The sequence below is a fragment of the Atheta coriaria genome, unplaced genomic scaffold (genome assembly GCF_025399875.1).
Source record: "Atheta coriaria isolate IRGN ID8LTWV9N9 unplaced genomic scaffold, Caltech_Dcor_3.1 hic_scaffold_23_pilon, whole genome shotgun sequence".
In the NCBI taxonomy this organism is placed as follows: domain Eukaryota; kingdom Metazoa; phylum Arthropoda; class Insecta; order Coleoptera; family Staphylinidae; genus Dalotia; species Dalotia coriaria.
In genome coordinates, this window is record NW_027045465.1 from 38,222 (window position 1) to 56,395 (window position 18,174).

Consider the following 18,174-nt stretch of genomic DNA (forward strand, 5'->3'; position numbering starts at 1 on the left):
CGTAAAGTATATTCCGGGCTGGATCTTATGTCCGGCTACCTGCAGGTATCGCTAACGGAGAAGGTCAAACTTACGACTGCCTCTCGCACACCCGACGATACGGCTGAGTTCGAGGAGAAGCCGTGTGGGCTGACAAATGCGCCATACGAGTTCTCGAGGCTAATGAGCATTTGCCTGGAACCCCTGAGAGAAAAGATGATAAGCAACTATTTTGACAACGTCCTCATGCCCGCTGCAAATGAGGGACAGATGTTGGAGCACTGCAGTTAGTTTTTGACCGTTTGCGAACCACCGAACTTACATTCAATTTGCGTAAATGCAAATTCTTTAAATCAGAACTAATCTTTTTGTGTTTCGAGTTGGTTGTTGAAGGCATGCGCCCAGGAAAAACAAATCCAACAGTTTCTGGTGCCTCGAGATGTCCATGAGGTCTGCTGTTTTCTCGCTGATTTTTCAGACGCTTTATCCGAGACTACGCTATTCTATGTAAACCTCTGACGGAACTGACCAAGAAAGAGACGGCGTTTGGCTGGACCACACAACAGCAGAAAGCCTTCGAGAAAAGGATCAGCTCCACCGGGGGGCCAGGTGCTACGCATATACGACCAAGCTGCACTGTGACGCTTTCGCAATGGGAGATATGCGAATTGGGGATACTGCTCCAACAAGACATAGGCGACGAACCAGCTCCTCCACGCGCAGGCAACAGCCGAGAGCGGCTACGACCAGCCTGGCTAAAGGATTATACAACAGGAAATGAAGAGCGCGGGGATGCGTCTTGGTCAGGAAGGGCCGAATGTTAAGTACGGTTTTGTGACATAGTCGGATGGGCTGGCGCGCAAGCGCAGCGAGTTCTTGTTCGAGCTCTCGAGCCGAACAGACGTGTGCAGGTAGTGCTCCGTCTCAACCCTCGTGGGTGACGGACGTGTACCTAGCCGAAGCGTAGCCATCGAGGCAAACAAGCGAATAAGAGTGAAAAAAAGAACAAAAATTAAAATAATGAATAAAGAAAAGAAGAACACATGCTCAACAGTGTTGGGCACAAATGCTGCCAAGCGAGCAATTGCAAACGAAGAAATTCCGAATCATCAAAACACAAAACAAATGAAAATGGACATGGAGATGACAGAACCACTTCCACCAGTAAGATCGCTCAACGATTCCAGGAGCAGTTACAGTATAATGTAAGAACGACAACAAATTTGCTGCTCTGCAGGATGTTAAGGAAACTGAATCACAACGTAAAAAACTGAGTAAACCAACGCCAATCATAATCCAGACATGTCCGAAATCACCTTCAGTGTTCACAAGAACCTTGGTTGACCTTATTAGCAAAGATAAATTCTGGCTGAGAATCTCAACAGGAAGAACAACAGTTTACTGCAAGGAACATGCAGACAGATGAAAGATAACTGAACACCTAAAAGAGGCAAAAAGTGATTTTTTCTCGTTCACTCCTAAACACGAGAAAAAATACGCGAAGGTAATCTACAACCTGCACACCGACTACGACGAATAAGAAATCAAATAAAACAGATATACGGCAGTGCAAACGCTGCCAACAATGGGGACATGCAACCTCAAACTCCAACACCCGGTTTGCATGCCTGGAGTGTGCGAATAACCACGAGACATGGAAGTGTGACCATCCCAGGGAGTTGCCAGCAAAATGCGCAAACGGCCATTAAGAACACCCCGCCAACTCCAAGGAATGCAAAGCATACAAGGAGGCAGTCCTGGCAAGGCGTAAATTCAACAAACCAGCGCATCCAGAAAGAATAAACACCACAAACCAGGATAGTTTCCTGTCCCAAAACTTTCCAAAACTTCCTGCATGCGATATGTCATCTTCCGCCATACCATTACCGACAACTATTCCTAGCCTACCTAAAGCCCCACCCACAAACACAAACGAAAACTATGCAAATTTTAATGAATTAATGGCAGAAATAAATAAACTGCATCAATCAATAAACATCAGTAGAATGCTGCAATTAGTTAAAGATCTAAACAATAGATTAGTGGGAACTACCACAACAGCTGAAAAGTTTAATACTTTTATCACATTTACGCAGAGCATTCATGACTAATTTGTCTATAGATCTTTGGAACGCCAACGGAATTCAAAACAAATTTGCACAATTACAACGTGCGAATAATGGCAGTTAACGAGACCAAAATTTGCGATGCAAATAAAATAAAACTAAAAAATTATGAAATTGTTCGGAAAGACCGCGATGCAAATGGTGGTGGTGTTGCATTCTTAATCCGTAAAAACGTTTCGTTTATTGGCTGCAAATAAAAATTAGTAATAATATTACCATATCGACATGGTATAACCCACCTAATAATCTGGTTATCGCAAACGATTTCATCAGAATTTTAGCAAAACCAGGTAAACAAATACTTATAGGGGATCAAAATTCCAAACACAAACTTTGGAATTGCTGCTCATATAACACAAATGGTATGGTCATTATGCACTACTTTGAGTAGTAACAGTGCTTGCCTGGTACATTCTGACGAACCCACGCACTATCCAAATAATGACAATAAACCGACCACCTTGGATATTGGTTTAACGAAAAACATTGCGGGAAAAGCCACAACCATAAATGAGCTTAGCTCCGACCATCTGCCTGTTCTATTCGAGTTTAATCACCGAGTCGCGAGAGAAAACGAAACAATTTTTAGATGGGATTACCATAGTGCAGATTGGAATTCATTTCGGAAAGTACTTAACGAAATTACAGAAATTCCCAGGTACATAAACTCGCCAACAGACTTAGATAACCAAGTGCAAACGCTCACTAACAATATCACAACGGCCATAAATACTAACATTAAACAAAAATGCATTTGACGTAATACCAACACAAACACTTATTAAAATAAAACAAAGAAATGCAATTCCCCGAAGACATCAACGCATTGGAAACACAAGTCTACTTCGGAAATGTTCACACCTTTCATTTGAAATTAAAAATGAAATTCGTGAACATAAAAACGAAGCGTGGTCAAAACGACTGAAGACATTTACACCAAATAATAACTCAATCTGGAAGTTACTAGCGTCCATGAAACATTCAAACAATATGGTATCACCATTAAAAACTGCCAACGACGGATTTGCGTTTAAAGCAATTGACAAAGCAAATGTACTTGCCGATAAATTCGCATCAATATGTACCATCGACGATCAATTAACTAACGAGCAAATTAAAATATCCCAAGAAGTTAATAACTTCATTGCTCCAAAAACTCATACGAATCACGAAAAATATTGTCAAACCCACGGACATAAAGAACATCATTAAAAAATTACCCGCCACAAAGGCGCCAGGGCCTGACGGTATACAAAACATCGTATTAAAAAAATCTTCCGAAAAAAACAATTGTTCATTTTACCACAATTTTTAACGCAATACTGAGGTTAGGCTACTTTCCAAAGTTGTGGAAATTAGCAGAGGTAATTCCATTTCTGAAACCAAAAAAATCTCAACAAGATCCTAGCAACTACCGCCCTATAAGTTTAATTAACACTTTAGGAAAACTTACAGAGCGCGCGATTCTAATTAGTCTTAATAAAGAAATGCAGTCTCAAAATATTCTGCTACCTGAGCAATTTGGTTTCAGAAAGGGACACTCTACTACACATCAATTGGCCCGGGTGTTAACAGATATTAAACAGGCCTGGAACAAAAATGAAATTGCTCACATGGTCCTACTAGACATAGAAAAGGCGTTTGACACTGTGTGGATTACCGGTCTAATCTACAAATTGATCCAAAATAATAACCCAAGTAATGTAATCTATTTAATTCATAGTTATTTAACAGATCGCAAACTCTACGTGAAAATTGCAAATAAAAAATCAGAAGCTAAATCCATTAATGCAGGCGTTCCGCAAGGATCAGTGCTGGGGCCAATGTTATTTAGTTTATATATTAATGACCTACCAAAAACGAACAACACAAAACTTGCGCTATTTGCAGATGACACTATTTTATATAGCACATCGGATAATGAAAATATTGGACGCAAAAAGCTGCAAAACCACTTGCTGTTGAGAAATTTTACAAGCAGTGGAAAATAAATGTAAATACCAATAAATCTGAACTATTAACAGCAACAAGGAGACGAAAACTACAACGCACAAATATGACCGTTGTGCTAAATTCCCAACAAATACCAGAAAAAACGGAGGTCAAATATTTAGGAGTGACCATAGACCGGAAGCTCACTTTTAAAAAACACGTAGAAAACACCATCATAAAAGCAAATGCGGCCCTAATGCAACTATACTCGTAAATGCATAGAAACAGCGTGCTTAGTGTAAAGAACAAACTGCTACTTTACAAGACTACAATAAGACCACTTTTACAGTAGGCAGCCCCCGCATGGGCACATCATATAGCCAAAACTTATCGAAAAAAGCTACAACAATTCGAGAACAAATGTTTACGAATGGTTGTTAGCGCGGATAGATACACAAGAAATACCACAATCCAGAGGCAATGTAGCATATTGCCTCTTTTAGATTGTATGGACGAAAATAGTAACAAATTTTATTACCAAACGACAAATCACACAAACCCTCTAATTAATAACATTACGAGGCAAAGACTTCCTGGCAAGTACAAGTTACCATATGAACAACTACCTATCTTCCTAAACCCATGGTAAATTAAAACCCACACTGTATCCGAATAGGGTTTTTTTTCAGCTCACTTTTCCTTTATTATAATTATTAACATGTAAATATGACCTGATAAGATGGTATACAGAAAAAGACTGCTATACTATAAGACTGTACACAAAAATAAAATTGAAGACTGAATATCTGTTTATGTAAACGTTTCGTAGGTAATAAGCATAACACTGTAGACATACGTATATATACAATATGTATATATAATCTTTGTAACTGAATCTTTGTAACTGAATTTTTGTAAATAAAGAGTTTATCAATAATAATAGGGATCGCGGAAGACAACAGGCCAGACGGCAGTCGAGTAGAGAACACAGCAGAGAGCGAAGGGTGTTAAAGAGGAGACGAGACGTATTGGATTGTATAAATTTGCGTAAATTATCTTATGCGGAGTTATTTGTTAAATAAATATCAAAAATTAAGAACAATCATCCAACTAACAAACTGTCGTCATATCTTTGCACGACAACAACCAACTGATTAATCCGAGGCCCAACATAACACTCGACTGAAACAACACCACAAGGTCACAAAAGATAAAACTTGAAATGAGACAATATATCAAATGAAAAATGTTTAAAGCAGGAGGGGACAGATAAGTGTAGGAGGTAACAAAGCTTTTTAACAAGATCTTAGATTGAGCACAAACCCCAGATAACTGAAAGTATTCCACAACAGTACCTGAATTCAAAAAAGGTGACAAAGCAGATCCCAACAACTATAGAGAAATACAGAATTTAATTTTAGCGCTGGCCTGAAAATTAATGTTTAATGGTGCCAAACACTTGACATGATGTTTGCTTTCAATTTAATTGGAACTAATTTTAAGACCAATCTTGCAATTAATAATTAATTGTGTCAAACACTTGACAAGATGTTTGCTTTCAATTTAATTGGAACAAATTTTAAAACCAGTCTTGGAATTAATGATTAATTGTGCCAAACACTTGACAAGATGTTTGCTTTCAATTTAATTGGAACACATTTTAAGACCAATCTTGCAATTAATGATTAATTGTGCCAAACACTTGACAAAATGTTGGCTTTCAATTTAATTGGGACAAGTGTTAATAGGCCAATGTTAAGTTGAAAAAGTTACTGGAACTGAATATGTATGCATCCAGATGAAACCATCAAGAAATGCAACACTTGAATGTTGTAGTACGTGCGTAGCCTCAGTTGAGAGTGCATCTCTTTTTGTGTTTAATTATACGTTTAACATTTGCAAGATCAATTAGTATTACAATCCTCGATTCTCCGCGCCATCTTAATACGTTATGGGCTCAGAGCGTATAAGTTAAAATCAGAGAAACAATATTAATTGATCTCGATTGTTATTTTCGTCAAAAAAACTCCAGTTTTTTAAAGATTAAGAAACATGTGCTCGCACCCCTTTATCGTACTAAGCAAATACCACTTAAGTAACAAGTGCTAATTAAACACCACGTATTAAGTAAAGACGAAAACAGTAATTCAAGTAATCATGATCGAATTAACTTCGATGCACATCAGTAACTTCGACGAAAAGAATTACATCCATGGTAAAAGGATGATGCCATCGCCATGTGCTTGATAACCTCCGCAATGGAACTCAAACAGATCACTCTAATATAAAACAGTAAATCAGCTAAAGAAATTCTCGATCGGCTAAACGCCACCAATGAAAAGAGGTCTAAAACCAAAAAGATGATCGTTCATGAAAAGTTTTACCAATGCAAGATGGGCTCACCGATACAGTCGCTGAACACATTTCGAAGGACCAAAGTTCAAGCAGATAAATAAAGCACTCGGATGACACAAATTCTGAGCACATTACCATCCAAATTTGCTAATGCAAATTTTAAAAATGGTTTGCTTCTTATCATCTATCAACTTAACGGCTTGTCTACTTGATGAAGATGCGAACTTAATTTCTTGCGAAGACTCCGGTAAAGCTCTCATTGTTCACAATACAAGAAGCGATCAACGAAGGTACAAGAACAGGAACTTCACCTGTAACTGTTGCCACAAAAAGGAACATTTTGCCAGAGACTGCAGATCACTAAATAAGAAACAAACCCAATCTGAAGTGAACTTTAAATTGTTCAAGGAAATAAATGACCCTTTCATTAAACTCGGAGATGACAAAAGGATTTAAGTTCAAGGAGTTGGATCAATTCCAATCAATGGAAAATGGATTGTTAGTAAGATATCTGAGGTCTCGTACATACCATAGCTTCGAAGAAATCGTCTGTCCGAAGGCGTTATGACCAGCAAAGGCTATTCAATCAACAAAAGTAGCAGAAGTATTTAGGTAATTAACTTAGAAGAACTTAAAATCAACCCCGTTAATGTTACCCATTTTACTGTACTCGTAACTACTGTATTGATTTTTGCATTAGTAATTGTACTTACGTTTATAATAATTAAGAGAACTGTAAATGTTAGATGATAAGATCTGTGGAGTCAACATTTCGCCCCACGTACTTAAATTACGCGCAAGAAAATAGCGTCACTTGTTATTGGTAGTTCATCCAGATAAGTCGTCTAGTTATTAAGACATTTGTCAACCAAGTTTATAATTAAATTACGAATTAAGTAAATATTCTATTTATACTCATCCGAGTGGTTAGCATAATTATATGGGGCAACATTAACGCAATCAGTGAGACGTCGACTTTTACGAGCAAACGCAATCACAAATAAATATTATTCAAAATGTTCTTCTGCAAGTTCGCCCTCCTTTTAGCACTGATTACCCCTAGTACCAGCGCAGATAGGAACTAAAAACTTACACTTCAACCCCGGATTACTACCAATTCATTTTGGTCCAGCAAAAATTCAAAAGTATCATCACACAATCATACATTACTATAATGTATCATTGATTATTAACTATTTTGGGGAATTAAATAACAGAGTTTATCAAATATTGGAGACCATTAATAGTCACCCACACTATGAATCAAGTTTGGGAAATTACGTGAAAATTATTACAAATATATAGAATATTTTCGCGGAAATCTGGGAAATAAATCCCAATAAACGACCCAAAAAAGACCTAATTAATGCCCTAGGCTCAATAATTAAAACTATATCAGACAATCAGTGAGGATGGTAAAAAAAGGAAAAGGAAATTATTAAAAGTTTGGAAACAAGTCCAAAATTGATTAGCAATCAAATTCGGGACCAATATACTCTATGGACAGAAATCATTGAAGTCTCACTAGAATTACATTTACCGCGAGCTGAAATGCATTTGAAAAACCAAATTGAAAAATCAGAAATTCATGACGTCACAGATATGCTAAATCAATTACATTTGATGTACCAAAGCAATTGAGCACATGCTACGCAATTTGGTCACTGTTCTAACATTTTCAATATTAAGACTCGTGCACCCGAGTATAATATCAACCAACGAATTATATAATTGGTTACAAAATTTGAAATCGAGAAGCAATCCTAAACAGTTACCATTTGAGGTTACATACGAAAACGTAATCAATTATTCAAAATTAATAACGCTTAAATCATACCTACATTGTTGACACTAGAATAGTGTTCATTCTGAAAGTACCAATGTTTTGCGAAACATCATTTGATCTTTACAAACGGTATCCTATCCCAATTTGTACTGTCTTGTACCTTCCGAGTAATCCTTCCACAAGCCAGATATTTATTACTACTACTGAATGGAACATACTTTTGCAAACCAACAATCATACAGAACGTGCAGACATTACGAAACAAATATATGCTCACTACATGTAAAATCCTTCCTGCAAATTACGCAAAGATCCAAAAGGAAAACTAAAACCTGACGCAATTATAGATAATAATCAAGCAAAAAAAAGGAGTGAATTTATCAGATCAACTTACATCCTGTTATAGTGAACTCCGAAAAATAATAAAGTGGTATAAAAAGATTGTAATTGAAATAAGTTGTGGCACAGTCATTACAAATGCGTGGTACATCCACAAAAAATGGGAAACAAAAAAAACTATATTTACTCAAATTTAGAGAGATCGTAATAGATGGACTCCTTAGTTCACCTGATCAATTGGAGCTGTCAAAGGGAAAAAAAGCATTATTTAGAAAAATACTCGGACATTGCAAGAACAGCAAGGAAGCTTAGCCGTGAATGCTATAAACAATTAAATGCGAGGGAAGAAAGTTTGCATTTGAAAAATCGAAGCAAGTTATAACATTTGGTTCAGGCTCCAACGATAAACCCCTTTGTGCCCTTCTTGCTTCAAATTACTGCATAAATGAATATTGTATGCATATTGTATATTTTGTAATATATGTTTTTGATGCTGAAGTTTTTACTTATTTATTGACTAATAATAAAAACATTGGTTTTATGCGTTTAGCCAATTTTTCTGATTAGGGTGACCAATGGAACAACGTCTGAAACAACCTAATTTCATTTTACTGTAGGTTTACTAACATTTTTCTCTTCTAACATAATTTTCCATATAGTTTTTGGTCGAAAGTCACAAAAATACATGCATAATATATTCATATTTATACTATAATCTTATACCCAATCACAACAAATCAGTTACCTGGTGCACACCTCTGTCTCCAGTGGCGGCGTACCAAAAAATAAATCGCATTGTGTGTACCACCAGTGGTACACAACGCCCGATAGAGCATACACATGTCGTCGGCGTGAACGCGTTAAATACGCATTTCATTATTTTATGTGTCTCGTTCTTAATGATAGTACAATGTAGTCATGCTTGCAATACCTTAACCCACAACGTTTAACGCTTAAATTCAAAATATTTTGGCGCTTTCCGCCATCTTGCCTCGATATGATGTTTTCTATACGTTTTCTATACGGAACTGTTGAAATAGAATAATTATTACAAAAATTTATACAAGTAAATTCTCGACATCGGTAAAAGACGATCTAGATCTCATTCCCGATCTCATTCGAGAGATTCGAGACGTTGGAAAGAAGATAAATGAGAAAAGATGCAAAATGAGTTAGATAACCTTACAAAAGTGGTGGAAACGCAAATAAATGTGCAACAGGTACAAATATCGTCAGTCGATTCTTATGTAAATCCAGCCCCGTCGTCCACCTTCCGAATGTTGAGAGGTGTCTGCAGCACCAGGTCCATACGACTGTAACAAAATTGGTGATAAAGTTCATTAAGAACATAAATATCACTAGAACACAATAAGTGTCTTTTTTACTAGAAATTTGTTTATTCATTCTCAGAGGCTGAGAAAGACTAGGAAATCGATCATGACCCTGAGAGGGTCACAACTGAAACGGTGATGACAGAAGAAACCTCCAGACCAACCAGAACTGGTCAGAGATAACGTATTGAAAGTCAAGTATCATCCTCAGGTAAATGAGACATGGGAAAAATGAAAAATCGACGGTCTCCCAGAGAAAAATAAAAAAGAGATCCTGGGATCATATAAAAGCAAAGGCGAGTTTTATACTGAAGCGGCAATAATAATAAAATAGTCCCTCACCTTAGCGACATAGCTAAGTAGACGAACATTTTGCCGAAACTCAAAATTGTGTAGGTACGGCCTTATGTGCCATAGGTGCAGCAGTGTCCTTATTAGTAGACCAACCCGAAGGTGTTGACGATGATGCTCTGACTGATTACATAAGTCACGCGGGCGCAAGCAAATGGTAGATACAATGTTATCAGAGGAATGGTTTTATGATGACTTAAGGACAAGGTCAAAGATGTTAAAGAAATTGAGAAAGCAATTTATATAAACAGAAGCCGATGACCAGACAAGAAACATTATTTAAGACGCAATCTCAATATTTATTTCCAGCGCAATACCTATTTGTTTAAAACGTAATTACTAATTTCTCTAGAAATCATTGTCTTAAAGTCATCTAATTTCATATTTATTTGCAACGCAGATTCAAGCCATATAAATAGAGCACAAACCTAGACCTAAGCTATTATTGTATTATCCAAGTTCATCAAATAAACAAGTAAAAGTTAATTAGTTCTTCTGAATCGATCATCAAGAACCTACTTAACAAAATCCTAAAAACCAACACAAGTTAATCGAAGTCTAAATCAATTCTAATCTGCGATCGCAATTCGAACAAACAAATAAATTATATTTAATAATCCGTGAGTTAATAACGAAATCGTACATATAAATTTGGTCCACACGAACGGTGAATATAATTAGCATGTGCGAGTATCAAAGAATGACCGACACCAAGGGTGGTACCTAGATCATACACAAATTACAATTCCAGTTTGAATTCACTGATAGAGCGTTTTCAATCCACAATTCTTGAAAAAATAATAATTGCAAATCTCAAAAACAAAGATGACACTTCACAAGATTTTATGATTTAAATAATAACAATGTACAACCAAACAATTCACTCATCAACAGGTTTTACACCATTTTCACTTTTATATGGTCCTTATGAAAATCTTAATGCTCATCAACTTGAATTAAACAAAACTTTGTATAAAGAATACAACAGCAGGAGAAAAGACGAAATATTACCTTCCTATGAGTTATTATATCACAAACAGTTAGATTGAACCAGAGGAGTATATTAGACGACAGAAAATATGAAAAGCCGATCCTGTTTTCGACAAACTATAATATTACGCGAATCAGTAAATACCCCGGGATGGGTACACCTTGGCGTAGTCCCGGGGCTCAGTACCCCCTTGCAAGCCAGCGAGTGGGGGAAGCTAACGTGCCCAAACACAGTCGAGCCAGGACTTAAAGGATCAAGGGCGCGAGCTGGCGGCAGCTTAAAAACGTACTTATTCTGGATGGACATGGAACCGACAAAGAAAAAGTTTACCGCACAGGGGAGGGATACCTCAGTGCCGGTCCTGAAGGGGGTTGTTGCAGGCCCCGCTGGATCGTCATCCCATGACTGCAAGACCCCAGCGATGAACCAGGCTGGGAGTCAAGTAAGAATTACTGAACGGAAGGCAAGGTTATCAGGCCACATATCCAGCTTCCAGCGAGCTCAGTGAGCAAAAGGCATTCAAGAGAGCAGGGCTCAGAGGACGCCACCAAGAACACCGGCACCCCGTCGACCGCAGGATCAGGAGGATCTAGCTACTGGCAGGGATGACGAGCTGACCAACGGCTCGCCAAATATCACCTTAGTGGGTGGCATAACAAGGACAAGACTGTGGTCGGACGGGAGAGGAGTTCCGCGACACCACCCTGAAAGGCGCCATTACTACCGGAGGCAGCAAACGGCCCCGAGAAGACACTACACCTCCGAGCAAAACAGGGAGGCGGTCAACCAGGATGGAAATCCTGACTATTGGAAGATCATGGAAAAGCCAAAATATTGGATAGATACTCATAAGTTTTACTTTATGTTATTCTTAGAGAAATAGAATCTAAGTATTATAAGTTGTTAAACCATGTACACATAGCCGAGTTAAATCAGCTAACATCAGTAATGCGTTACAAATCATGAACATCTTTGAAATAGCAATACGTATAATAAACTTACATCGTGATATTCAAACCAAGTGTCTTTGCATCAATTATAACCCACACTCACCGATCCCACAAATTGGTGACCCCGACGTGATATTAAATTGAAGAACACGTTATCAAATTTTAAGTGTGTGAGCGGTGAGAATAAGTGTACCGAGTAAAAATTAGAAAATCGAAATGGCTCAAAGTACATCCGCGCCGATTCAAATCGCGAGTGCCCGCGTTGTACGTTTAATTCCGCGTTCGGACAATGAAGAAATTAGTGTTTGGTTCACACTTGCTGAGCGCACCTTTCGGCTCACTCAAGTGACGGAAGATGATGAAAAATTGTCCATAGTGTTACAATTTTGACGCCAACAGACCGTCAAGCGGTGATGGACATAATAGCAAGACCAGACAGCACGTACGATGAAGTGAAGGAGGCATTAATTAAGCGCCTGGGCACCTCCAACGAGGAGAAAATTCAGGCCTTGCTGGAAGGTGAATTTATAGGCGATCGTACACCTTCCCAGTTTCTGCGAGACCTACAGCGGAAAGGTGGTCCACTCGCCGGAGATGCGATCATCAAAACGCAGTGGATGCGTAATTTGCCGGAAGCAACACGCCTAGTTGTATCTGGCGCGCAGAGCGACGATCTCGCTTACTTAGCATCGATGGCGGATGGCATACACGCAGCCACGAAGTTATCATGTGCGCAGCGCAGCCCAGTCCAGCTTCAAGCCAAGGAGTCATCGTTGGCTGAAGTGGTTAACTCTTTGGCTGAGAAGGTAAAAGAACTTACACTGCACATGGACGAAAGAGTGAAGGAACTTTCGTTGCGCATGGAGGAGAGGAGCGCCATGGAAGTTCAAGAAGTGCAGCATCGTCGTGATCAACATCGCAATCGCCAGCGTTACCGCAGCAAGTCGCGAGGCAAGCCGCAACAATATATTTGTTGGCTTCATGCGCGATTTGGGCCGGATGCGAAGAGATGTGAGCCACCGTGTCATTTTGGTTCGGGAAACGGTGTGGCGGGCAGTCAATAGTGGCCGCGAAAGACTGTCGCGCCTCCAAAGCAACCACGCGCCAATTATTTCTAAAGGATAAAAACACTGAGTGCGACGTATATTTAATTGACACTGGTGCGGATGTGAGCGTGTATCCGCGAAACAGAGTGCGTGGACACAATAGTGCGTGCGAGTATTCGTTGGCCGCTGCCAACGGTACACCTATAGCTACTTATGGACACATGAACATTAAAATAGACTTTGGCTTAGGTCGCGAGTTTCTTTGGGCGTTTATAATTGCAGATGTCGATCGCCCCATAATCGGTGCGGATTTTCTGCATCATTTCGGCTTAATCGTGGACATAAAAAACGGTGAATTGAGGGAGGTAGCTTCGGGACTGACCACATCGCATGGCGAGTTGGCAGTCTGTAGCACCCCGTCGATTAAAGCCATTCAGGGTGCGTCTGTGTTCGGTGAGGTATTAAGTGCATACCCGGACATCACTAAACCGCAAAGTGCAGGTCGTCCACCGAAGCACAATACCGTCCATTACATCGCTACGTCACCAGGTCCACCGGTTGCGCAACATCCGCGCAGATTAGCGCCCGATCGTCTTGCCGCCGCCAAGAAGGAAATCATTGCCTTGATCCAACTTGGGATGGCCCGACCGTCCCAGAGTCCTTGGGCATCACCGATTCATTTAGTGCCGAAGCAAACGGGAGAATGGAGACCATGCGGAGATTACAGAGCATTGAATGCTAGGACCTTGCCGGATCGGTATCCGGTACGTCACATTCAAGATTTTGCTCATGCGTTGCACGGGAAGACTATCTTTTCGACGATAGACCTCGTGCGCGCTTTTCACCAAATTCCGCTGGCTCCCGAGGACATCCCGAAAACTGCAATAATCACCCCGTTTGGACTCTTCGAGTTCACCGTCATGACGTTCGGACTGCGTAATGCCTCGCAGACGTTTCAACGTTTCATCGACGAGGTTCTCCAAGGGTTGGATTTTGCATTCGCATATATAGATGACATTTTGGTAGCATCGTCCAGTGAGGAGGAACATGCAACTCATCTCCATCAGCTGTTCCAGCGTCTGAGCGACTACGGCGTGGTAATTAATGCTGCGAAGTGTGTGTTTGGCCAGGATAGCGTAAAATTCCTTGGATATCTGGTGTCCAGTCAAGGCACCAGCCCGCTCCCAACAAAGGTAGAAGCGATTATGGATTTTACGCAACCTGAGACCGCTAAACAACTTCGGCGTTTCTCGGGATGATCAACTTTACAGGAGGTTTATCCTCGAGCTGCTTCTCTTCAGGCTCCACTAAATGAGCTACTTCACGGCAATATTAAGGAAATAAACCCATCACTTGGAATGAGGGCATGTGCAGCGTTCCGGGTTTTGCGAAAGGAAGCGCTTGCTAAAGCAACATTGCTGACCCGGGATGGGTACACCTTGGCGTAGTCCGGGGCTCAGTACCCCTGCAAGCCAGCGAGTGGGGGAAGCTAACGTGCCCAAACACAGTCGAGCCAGGACTTAAAGGATCAAGGGCGCGAGCTGGCGGCAGCTTAAAAACGTACTTATTCTGGATGGACATGGAACCGACAAAGAAAAAGTTTACCGCACAGGGGAGGGATACCTCAGTGCCGGTCCTGAAGGGGGTTGTTGCAGGCCCCACTGGATCGTCATCCCATGATTGCAAGACCCCAGCGATGAACCAGGCTGGGAGTCAAGTAAGAATTACTGGAACGGAAGGCAAGGTTATCAGGCCACATATCCAGCTCAGCGAGCTCAGCGAGCAAAAGGCATTCAAGAGAGCAGGGCTTCAGAGGACGCCACCAAGAACACCGGGCACCCCGTCGACCGCAGGATCAGGAGGATCTAGCTACTGGCAGGATGACGAGCTGACCAACGGCTCGCCAAATATCACCTTAGTGGGTGGCATAACAAGGACAAGACTGTGGTCGGACGGAGAGGAGTCTCCGCGGACACCACCTCTTGGAAAGGCGCTGTCACTACCGGAGGTAAGCAGCAAACGGCCCCGAGAAGACACTACACCTCCGAGCAAAACAGGGGAGGCGGTCAACCAGATGGAAATCAAAATATTGGATAGATACCATAAGTTTCATTTTTATGTTATTCTTAGAGAAATAGAATCTAAGTATTATAAGTTGTTAAACCATGTACACATAGCCGAGTTAAAATCAGCTAACATCAGTAATGCGTTACAAATCATGAACATTCTGAAATCAAATTGCGAACAGATTGAAAATACGTTAACAAAATTTAATTTACACCGAAGAAACAAAAAAGGACTTGCAAATGTGAAGTTCATTACCGGAAATTTAGATGATGAAGATCAACAAGAAATTAATAAAAATCTTTTCGCACTTTTCAAAAATAAAAATGCGATTATTAAAGGTATCCACAAATGTACATCTTTTGCTAACCATCTGACTGACAAGTACGCTAAAACTTTGGATATAATCGAAAGCAACATTAATAATTGTTTCGCAGCACTTCAAAATGTTCAACCGAGTATGAATTGCACTCTCTTTTCCAATATGAGATTTATTTAAGCCTACCAATTCTGGAAACCTTAAAATCAATTAAATGAACAATAAGACTCGCTTTTAAAGATATCTTCAATTTAGAATTGATATCGACATTTGATCTATTAAATATTACAAATCAGCTTGCATTAACAGGCAAACCAAACGAATTGCTGAAGTTGGAGCAAACTCACCCTTTCAAACTGCTCAAATTTTCAAAATTCAAAACAATCGCAATCAAAGAAACAATTGTTTGCATTTTGTGTATCCCTATTGTCAAAGAACATACTTATCTATACCAACAAATTTATCCGATCCCTAACGACAACACGAAAGTACTTATGCCACCATCGCAGTACCATTGGAGCAACAGAAGAAATGTGGGCAGATGAATCGTGCAACGAAATTGAAACTGAAGTGCTGTGTTGAAAAACTCAACAAATACAAGTGCCTACTAGAAAATCCAGAACAGTGCACTTTTACGACGTTTTGGAAGAATGTAGTTTATAAATTAATAAGTTTATTACTAAGAAAAATGCACTGATTGCATCAAAATGTAAAATACTTGTACATGGGTAAGCTCAAATATTACCTACAAAATAAAACTACCAAAAATCAATTTAGATATCAGACGTAATTATGTAATTACCTTAAAAAATAAGCATTTGAAAGATGCAAAGAAACTAATTCGAGATTTCAGAATACTTAATGAAGACAAACTAGAAATCAACCCCGTTGTTCACGCATTTTAACTAGAACTACTGTATTGATTTTTGCATTAATAATTGTATTAACGTTTAAACTAATTAAGAGAAATGTAAATGTTAGGAAATGTTAGACGCAATAACATTGTCGTTGCCAAACTTCAAAAAGACGTGGACGACTTTAGTTAACGGGGGAGGAATTATATTATACGCATGTCACAAGACGAGGACTGAGAAGTCAGCATTTCGCCCCACCTACTTAAAGTGTGCGCTAAAAAATAACGCCATTTGTTATTGGTACTTCGTCCAGATAAGTCGACTATTCATTAAGACATTTGTCAACCAAGTTTATAATTAAAATACAAATTAAAAAATTAAAATTATCTTTGTAAAAAGATAGCAACACATTTTCACCACTCTAATGTAGCTCAAGATGAACTTGCTAATCTACAAGAAAAACTTAATCAACCAAAGCTGAAGATAATCCAAGAGTGTGTTACGAGATGGAATAGCAACTTTTACATGTTAGCACGCCGACGCCAACATGGCGTACATGGCGTACATGGCGTACATCGTCATCGTCATCGCCGCGTCTAGACTACCAGCTCGAGACAAAGACGATCAGCCGTAATGTTTCCATTGCCGAAGGTACGGTCACGTCGCACGCTATTGCCATCACCTCCAGTTACCGCCGAAGTTAAACAGGCGACCCCGGAAGCCAGGCACAGTTCCACGTTGCCCTACCAGGTAGGAGTGAGGCATGTACCTCAAGGAAGCCTCCATTGGGGGAAAGCACACAGTGACGACCTACGTCGATCAGGAGAGTGCTGTGTGCAGGATCAGAGAGCGTCGCGTTGGCTAAACGACTGAAGGTGCTGCCACACATGATCTCTTTGTGAGGTTTCGGGCAAAAGACGGTGGAGACCAAGGGTAAAGTAGAGACCGCAGTAAATATTAATGACGTGTGCGAGCAGGTGCAGCAACTCGTCGTGGGTGACACTGCCCAGCATTTTGACCTGTTGCTGACGTACATCACCCAAGAACCGTTTCTGGCCATGATGCATTTTGAGAAACCCAATAAAATACCAGGCACACGCTGGGAGAAGCAACTCCTGACGGACGATACGATGCCAACCTGGTTGTTGTAAGCTCCAAAACCCGTCCGCTGAAAATTCCCGACGGTGCAATTATCGAACTGCGGCCAGGGAGCCAAATCGCAGAGATATAGGGAGAATTGAAATCAGCGGGGGCTGTGGACAATCCCTCACAATCTCGTTCGAGAGATTTGAGACGTAGAAAAGAAGATTAATGAAAAAAGATGCAGAATCAGTTAGGTAACCTCACAAAAGTGGTGGAGACGCTGATAAATGTGCAATGGGTACAAAAATCGACAGCCGATTCTCCTGTAGATCCAGCCCCTGCGACTATTACACCAGATAAAGTTAAACAATTAATTAACTTCGTTAAATAAACACTAAAAGTTTAATCAGTATTCTGTTATGACCCGAAGTAACCTTCACTAATTTTAGAACCTGAGACTTAATATAATTTGTGCGTCATATCACTTGTTAAACATCTAATGCGTATTTCACTGTAATAATGTTTTAATCACTGACCACACTAGTCAAAATTAGTGTTATCAATATGTAATGTATCTATCTATAATATCTTGTATTTAATTATATTTTTACTTAGTCTAAGAACCTTTATCTGTGTTTAGTCTAAGAAACTTTATCTATGTTTAGTCT

General features: G+C 39.8%; 1 protein-coding gene across 1 annotated transcript; it reads left to right on the plus strand.

The window, feature by feature from the left end:
- Positions 1-999: 999 nt before the first annotated feature.
- LOC135802436 (uncharacterized protein K02A2.6-like) lies at positions 1,000-14,445 on the plus strand. Its single transcript, XM_065316021.1, has 3 exons — positions 1,000-1,177; positions 12,540-13,151; positions 13,205-14,445. The coding sequence occupies exons 1-3, from the start codon at positions 1,000-1,002 to the stop codon at positions 14,443-14,445; spliced, it is 2,031 nt and encodes a 676-aa protein (XP_065172093.1).
- The last annotated feature ends 3,729 nt before the right edge of the window (positions 14,446-18,174 follow it).